This window comes from Morone saxatilis, unplaced genomic scaffold (genome assembly GCF_004916995.1).
Source record: "Morone saxatilis isolate NCDOM2014 unplaced genomic scaffold, NCSU_SB_2.0 Contig1, whole genome shotgun sequence".
Lineage (NCBI taxonomy): Eukaryota > Metazoa > Chordata > Actinopteri > Moronidae > Morone > Morone saxatilis.
Genome location: NW_023339651.1, coordinates 4,186,108 through 4,194,983, shown reverse-complemented (window position 1 = coordinate 4,194,983; position 8,876 = coordinate 4,186,108). Strand labels below are relative to the sequence as shown.

The 8,876-nt window shown below is 35.2% G+C and overlaps 1 protein-coding gene across 1 annotated transcript; it reads left to right on the top strand.

The window, feature by feature from the left end:
• The first annotated feature begins 2,193 nt into the window (after positions 1-2,193).
• On the top strand, positions 2,194-8,348 carry cd79b (CD79b molecule, immunoglobulin-associated beta). Its single transcript, XM_035659218.1, has 5 exons — positions 2,194-2,346; positions 4,763-5,065; positions 5,204-5,322; positions 6,676-6,729; positions 7,728-8,348. The coding sequence occupies exons 1-5, from the start codon at positions 2,295-2,297 to the stop codon at positions 7,815-7,817; spliced, it is 618 nt and encodes a 205-aa protein (XP_035515111.1). The 5' UTR covers positions 2,194-2,294; the 3' UTR covers positions 7,818-8,348.
• Positions 8,349-8,876: the final 528 nt, after the last annotated feature.

Sequence of the window (8,876 nt, the reverse complement as noted above, 5' to 3'; positions counted from 1 at the left end):
TTTATGTGAAATGCTAAATCATGGTATTGGTAGGGGACTATTTTTAAGCCACATATTAATACACATTTCCTCTTTCAGTGAGTATTAACAGCAGCAGGACGGTGTATGTGGGACAGACTGAAAATAAACTGTCCGTTCACAGTAATGAAGGAAGTATGGCTCATTGATGCATGATATAATCAAAAATATTTTAGAATACAGTTTCTGGCAACAATGGCGCTCTATGGCACTGAGGAATCAGCTATTTGAGGCTTTGACTATGCTGACTATAATTGTTAGTAATGTAGGTTCAATTCAGTCTTAGTTTTGGTCATGGGGTTTGCTGACAATAAGAAAAATATAGAATAATTGTCAGTCTTATCCTTTAGGTTCTCTGTTTTAGATTATGTTTAGTGTTCTCTTTGATTTTTCATCTTTTTATCTCCAGTATACTGTAATCTCGCCTGTTAAACAGAAGCTCATTTAAGCACCACATAGTGCAGTACACAGCTCGCTTGCCCAGTCGCTATTTTCTGTGCATGAGTGTCAACAGACAGAAATAAGCACTGCCTCTTACAAGAAACAAGGAGCTGGGGTGTCTGATTTATTTGCATATGTTTGTGGTTGTGGTGTGCACGCTATGCCTTACCCAATATTGGCTGGGGTTACACAAGAGGGATGTGGGCTGTGGGAAAGTTACTCTTCAAATGTGTGTTGTCAGTTAATTTCTTCACCAGGAGACCTTGATGTCCAGCAGCGAGCACAAATAATGAGGGCTGCACCTAACGACTATTTCAATTATTGATTAATCTGCTGATTTTCTAAAAGTAAAGGATGAATAGATGTAGTTTTCTGTTGATTCACTAATCTATTAATTATCTTTTTGTTTGTTTAATTTAAATCATTTTTGGGCAGCCACCACTGCTTATACATAATGAAAGATCTCTGAGTCACCTCTGATTCAAATATTATCAAAGTGAGATACAGTATTTCCTGTCAGAGTTACATGGTTGGAGGCAGTCATACATCTCCTGCTCACACACTGTGAAACGTGATCAATCTCTATACAGTAGATAAAAAATGAGTAGGTGTTCTAAGATGCATATTTGCTTAGGGAATTAGGGAAATGTGATCGGCTTGGCTGACCTGAAAACTTCACTCTTGACTGCATGTGGATGTTTCATAGAGACATCAAGACTAAGAGTCTACACCCATGCTACAGCAGCTCTGTGGGGCTGTACTTAGGCACGCAATGACAGTGGTAACATGCTGTTGTTTTGCAGGTATAATGTTTATCCTGTTAGCTTGTTAGCATGCTGACGGGGCTAGATGAAAAGTCAGGGGATCACGAAAGTCATCCATCGAGTACATGTTGAGATATTCCACAGAATATGTGACATTTTTAACCTGCTGGTAGCAATAGAGGTCATCATAATCATTAGGATGGCCACTTATTATGGCCACTGCAGCAAAGACAGAGCCTTGGAACATGGTACCAATAATTAAGGCTTGACCAAAGTGATGGATTGACCAATTAACCCAACCAAACACTGGTACATGGCATTGCCAGTCATAGATGGAGATGCTGCTAGCATGGCTGAAAACACTGTCACATATAAACCTTATAGCATGGATACTGCAGATAAGATGATACCATTGTAGACACCTTCCATCCTTATTCTTACCCAGAACTATATAATAAGCAACCTATGTCTTTCCAAAAAAGAAAGTTTTTTTGTGCACACTGTGGCTACCATACAAATTAACATTCCCTCCTTGTTTACATATGTGCACCACATTTACTGAGCCATAACTGAGAGCAATATAGCTATTAATTTCCCTTTTCACATTGTTATATTTAACATGTTAGGATAGACAAGCTTATGTATTGCTGTGGTATCAATACCGAAAAAATGTAAAACAATCCCAAGCCCTTGACCTGATAATAATTCAGTTTCACATAAATGTTTGTTGTTATCCTACAAATGGTCTCAAACGTTCTCCACAATGATCTTATAAACCCCCTACCATTCAGATGTTCACTTGTTTCTCGTCCATAAAAATGGAACATATGTGAATGAAATAGGACAGGTTTTTAATGTCAAGAGTGTGGGTTGTTCCAAGAAATTTTGGGCTGACGTTACACTGCTCTTCCCCTTATTTGCCTGAGATTAAAGCAAGTGTAACAGATAGCACACCCACCGGTGCAAACACTTCTTCTCCTTCTTCACAACATTGGTGCGACTGCAGAGAGATTTAGAGAAACATACGTGTGGACATCGGCATTCGAAAAAGCTCCTTTTTTTCATGTCATCATGCGCTGGTTGCTGGCTGGATACTGTGGGCTTGCGTTGATCAGTATTTCAGGTAAATGTGAACTTTTGCAACACGATCGAGTTATTTAGCAACTGAAAAAGGAAAATGATGTAAACAACAGTTACAGTCTTAATGCTAAATATTGGCATTAGTAAACCGCTGAATGTTACTCTAGCAGTATAATTTGCCAAATCATTTCACAATGCTTTACACAGTCATTTAATTGTAATTTTATGTCTTTGTTTAACCACAACTACACTGCATACAAGAGTTTTGCATGTTATTTTTGACTCCACAGTACCCTTACTTCCTGGCCATCTGGGAGAAAGAGGAAGTTGTCTTCTGAGACAAAGACTGATGTCGTGTTGTTTATTTTAATATACTGTATACACAGAATACCTAGACCAAGTTATCCCTTTCTATCAACTAACCATGAAAGTTTATTTCAGGCTTGTCGTCTGCTTTTAGAGAATGATAATGGAGATAACAGATAATAAGAAAAAGATGAATTTAAAATACATAACAACAAAATCACCACAACGTTAACATATATATTTGGTATACAATGATGCAGCTTTAGGTTGGATTAATCAATGCATTACTTCTATTATCCTGTGCTTTGTCCTACACATACATTTACACAAAGCATTGCTTTTTACTGCCTGACATGATGGTAAAATAAAGTCCTGAAAAAATTAGTTGATTAGTCTAGGGCTGCAAGTAACGTTTATTTAGCTTATGAGTAATCTGAAAAATGAGTTTTAGACAACTACTACAGTTGGTCAATGAAATGTCAGAATGAAATGTGAAAAATAGCCATTAAAGATTTCCCAGAGGCAAAAGTTTAAATATCCAGTTTATAATATTCAAACTAAAAACACAGAAAATCTTCACATTTAAGAAGCTGGAATAAGCAGATGTTTGGCACTCACTTGATAAATGACCTCAATGATTAGTTGATTATCAAATTGTTTTTGATTCATTTTCTATCAATCGACTAATTGTTTCAGCATTACATTACACTGTCAATATAGAATTAACTGCTGGGCCATGATAGCTCAATGCTGTCTCACCCTACAATAACAGCATAGTGTTTAGCACAGACACAACTAGTCGATTAATTGATGAGTCAGTTTACAGAAAAGTATTTATCAAGTCAAATGTGATTGCATGTTTTCAAATGTAAGAATTTTCTGCCTTTCTGTGTGTAAATGTCATTGTTATTTGCATTTTTTTGTGTTTTTAGTTCATTTTGTTGACAAAATTATTAATCAGTTAATTAACAAGATAAATACACTAATCTATAATAAAAAAAACAATTATTACTTCCAATCATAATGACTACAATTAAATTACTGTAAGCAACAGTAAGTCTCTGCATACTTATTTTTGATACTTACAACATAGGTGAGTAGTATGGGTACAAAGTAAGACCAAAACACAAAGACATCATTTGAGCACACTGTAAAACCTGACAACACATCTTAATATAAACATAAAAGAAGTGAGTGAACATAAATTAATCCTAAATTGGGGTCACTCACTCACATGAATTAAACCCAACTCAAAAATGAACTGTTGAACCAGCTCAGTTGTTTGGAGTGCACTTAAATGTGTGCAGCATTTTAAGTATATGTGTGCAGTATTTTAAGGCAATATAATTCCAGTTTGTTCCACTGACTCATTTTCTTTAAGTTGTCTGTTAGTTTTTATTTCAGTGTATTAATAATCATAAGCCTAAGTATGCATCCAAAAATGTATGAATGATCCCACAAAGTGTAAAGATTTGATGTCAGTCACATGAAAAACCACAGAAAATGAATTTGGTACCTTTTTGACAATCAGTTAATGATAAATCGTTTTTAATCGCACGTCAGCTGTTTTGACAGGTAATGTAACAATTTGCTTTAGTGGAAGAAAACTGAGTAAATTTAAACACACATTTTAAATAAGTTTGGAGAAATGCTGCATATGAGTGTAACTTCAATTAACTGAATGTAATTGGTACAATTAACTTAATTTACCCAAGTTACCTTAACGATAAATACTTGAGTTACTTCTACTCAAATCAAATATCTTTCAGGCTTAAATGGTTTTAAATGGGTTACGGCAATCAGTTTTTTGATTTTTATCCGTGGGCACATCATTTACAACCATTTCAATATTGATATATTAATATATATTGATATCGTACATCCACCATCCATTACTTTAAGTTAAACTAAACAGTACATTTATATTCTCTCCACATCCACACTAGGTACACCTCTCTTCTTGGGACTTAATGTGATTTTAAAGCTAGCATCATACTGGGGGCATACAGTATACTAAGACCAACAGTGGTTGGACAAAATATAGCTAAATAATCTGTGTGATTTACAATACCTGCAGCTGTAACTGTGTCACATTGTCCCTCAATCTTTCTTTCTTTCTTTCTTTCTTTCTTTCTTTCTTCTTGTCTGCTCAGTGGCCCAAGACAACATCCTGGTGATCAGCCAGACTCCCCGGTTCTGTGGTATGAAAACCGGCCTCTCTTTGACCATTTTTTGTCCATACACCAAAAAGCCCAACCAGACAGTCACTTGGTACAAGACAGCTGAGTACGGTGGAGAAAAAAAAGAGATAAAGGAAGGAAATAGGACTAAACTTAATATGACTATGAATGTAGGCGGCTTTCTCCAGATCGATGATTTGCACATGGAGGACCAAGGAGTGTACTACTGCAAGATGAACAACCTGTGGGGATCTGGGACTGCAGTTCAAGTTGTCAGTAAGGCTTGGACAAGATATGTTTTGTGCAGACACATTTGAGTTACTTTGAGTGGTAATTTACTGTACTACATAATGGAGAGACTGAAGTGGTCTCTACCATTTCACACACCAATAACGCACATCTTTCCTCTCCCAGGACGAGTTGCCCGGAGACAGACACAGTACAGGAGCAAGATGAAGGATGTACTCATTGTCCTCCAGAGCCTGCTGTTGGCTGTGTGTATTGCTGCTATAATTCTACGCAAACAGAAACTGGTGAGGGAAAAACAAAAAAAAACACTTACTTCCGACAAATGTGGTTTACCAGACTGCACTACTACTTATTGTAGGCCTTGCATAGGAATTTGACGGACTAGAACAGAGGATGTGCATTAACAATATTCATATTCCTTCTCAAATAGTGCTGGGTGATATACTGGATGAACCGCTTTACTGGTTTTAATTTCCCATTTGACATGCATTTTTATATACTGCATAGCTGAAACAACTGATGTAACTCTTCCATAGGCAGCAGGAGTGTCACAGGATGTACGATATTATCGAATATCGTGATAAAGAAACATACATTTATCGTGGTGAATTTCCAATATTGTGATAATCAGGATAATCATGAATATGCTCACATGGCTTATTCCAAAATAAAGAACAGTTCAATTCAATAAATATGTTTCTTAACAAAATGTAAGATTCAGTGATACCAGTATGTTTTAGGGTCATTTTAAAAGTATATTTTCATGATAATCGTGATAATATCATGTATTGCAATGGTTTTGTTCAAGATAATCGTGATATGAAATGTTCATATTGTCCCCAGCCTACCTACTAACACTACTACTGACTATCTCTCTGACAAGACAATTTGTTTCTTACTTGTGCAAGAACATTTGAAAAATATCTCTTTGAATACTTGAATACTTTTATGTCCGTTTTGACCATTTTAAAATATTTTGTTTTGAAAAGGAAACACTGTTAAAGTTGTTGGCAAGTCTGGCATTGCAGTTTGCGCAATAAAAATCGTTTACATTCAGACATTCAGACAACATGTCAAGATTAACCAAAAATTACATTTTTAGAATACAACAGGCAAAAGAGCAGCCAAAGTGTATAGAACACTTTGTTGACAGGTCACAGCCAAAACATAGGCCTAGCTGCATTTGGCTGGGGGGCTTGTGTGCACGGTTCAAACAAGGGCAGATTAACAGAGTTGTTCAAGCTGAAAGATAAAAGATACCCAATTTAGTTGCATGTATGAAGCAACAGCCTCTATAAAGTTAGTGCTTCTCTGTGGTAGCAACAGATCTGACAGTTAAATGATAGCTCACCAGTGTGCTTTTCCGTCCTTCCCTTTCATTTGAAGGGGGGGCATCCATTTCCTCTGGCAATATTTTCCCTTGGGCTTTGAGGGAAGGGTATGCAGTTGTTACCACGTAAAACTACACAACTTTTAGCCATTTTTTACATTTAAAGGAGCACAGCAAACTGCCAGCTGGTGGGTTCAGTGATCTAACGTAACTTCACTTTCATAATTCCAGCATTACAGCACAGTTTAAGGTGCTAACATTCATTTTTAATCTTTTTCATCATCTTTTTCTTTTTTTTTTAAAACAGCTGGAACAGAATGACAGCATATATGAGGAGCCTGAAACTGATCACATCTATGAGGTTTGTTGGTTTGTCTCTATGTCACCGAAATATTCATCAAAGATTAGATTTATTTTTGTCATTAGTGGTCATTTACTTGTGGCATTTAAGAAGACACATCACAGCTGTGTGTCTTTATATAAAAATACATGTGCAAGACACAAACAGACAGACAGCAGGACACACACCACTGAGCTCTTAACCACAATTGTATCTTGTTCCGTCAATGCAGCCCTTAGGGTTTTTTATCATTTATGAACATATCCTGTACAGTTGGATATGTGGAAGGACCTTGAGCTTGCTTTTTTGTAAGAATAATGACACAGTAACTTTGGATATAATAATAATAGATTGTATTGATGCAGAACATACAAGAAAACAACTGAAGGAAGGAGATTACCTATATACACTGACTTACACAGTCAAAAAGGAAAGAGCAGAAAAAGTGGAAAAATTCATGTAAAATTTTGTTTTAAGTATTTATAGTGAAATGTAGTAGTAACAGAAATGGGTCTGCTTTAAGACAGACACTTTAAAGACTCTAGTGATTATGTTTTTTCAGAGTTTGGGTCCCAAACTGTAGAAAGTAGCTTTAGCGTAGCTGTTTGGCTCACTTTTTACAAGGTGTAATTGATTTATACACTTGCAGTATTCAAACCTTCTTGTCTGAAAAATGGCAACAAACTTCTGTTAAAGAGAGAAAATGTCTGACAGATTACTGTTTTACTAGGATGTTTTAAATGGGACTGGAAAGTTGGAGACAAATAAATGTGTTTACTGTAGGCCGTTCTTAAGCTCAGATGTTTCTTTCAACGCAAAGTTGCTAGTACAAATAATACAAAAGATGTTAGCTGCAGATCTTTATCTCTGAGTCATGTCTTTATCATTGACTATGCAAATTAAAGCTGTACCAGCATGCCCAAACATAGTCACAAACTATACTGGGATTCCTCAAAGCCACATGGGACTCACACATATACATACCAACTGACTAAAACTGACTTGTTTCTGTCTCTCAGGGCTTGGCAATTGAGACATGTGGAGGAGGTCTGTATGAGGAACTGTCTGTGTACGCCCAGGCTGAAGGAACCGAGGCCCCATGGGAGTGAGACGACTACTTTTCACCTCTACATCCTCACAATAACAAAAACCTTTTATTTTTGATGATAAAAATCAAAATAAAACATTGGAGAAAGTCCTTAGAGGGGATGGTCAGATGTATATTATTATATATTCCAAATTGCTTGCTATATATTTGCTATTGTTTTTATGCTTTTTAGTGAGTCTGGGTTGAATTATTCAGATGTGATTTGAAGTCTGCAGAAGTGTAAATTAACAATTCCAAAAAAATCAAACATCTGACATTTTTGGTGCTTCAAGATGATTTATTTTCGATAAAGTTGAGTGTGTGTAAAAGAGTGCTTGTGTGTATGATTTTATATTTTTTTAATTTTGTGATTTTTCTTATCAGACTTGACAGTTTGATTATTTAAGAACATGCTCATCACAAATCTTTGTGAGAGAAAATGTCACTTCATCAGAGCCTCAGCAAGGCTCTATTGTTCTTGTTTGGTTATACTGAAGAATATGTATGCCTTTTGTTTATGTAACAGGGAAAAAAAAGAATAAAAACATGTCCATTTGCTAGAGAAAGTCTTATTTTTATTGGCTTTTGCAGGTATAAAAAAGTTAAATAAATCAACAAATGAATCAACGTATTAATTTATATAAATACTGACTGTATAATAAGTGCAAACAGCTCAATTCAATAAATACATGAATAAGTAGATAAAAAAATAAATAGACTGGAAGAATTTTTATTGTCTATAAATAATATAGAAAAAATATAAAAGTACATGAGTACAAGAACTGTACATGATCATCAGACATCAGGTATTACTGTAAATATCTGAATGAAGCCTCACATTTTCCTGTATGTTGTTTGATCTGACTCATTAAAAAGAAAATCTGCATGCTTTTTGTATGTAAAAAAGACCCACCCACACATTTCTATTTGCTGGAAGAATTTTTATTGTCTATAAATAATATAAAAAAAATGTAAAAGTATATAACATTTTGTTCAAGGCTAATTAAAAAAATAAATACAAAATAAAAACTTAATAATTAGGTAAATAAATACATGAATAAATAAATAGACTTTATATAGT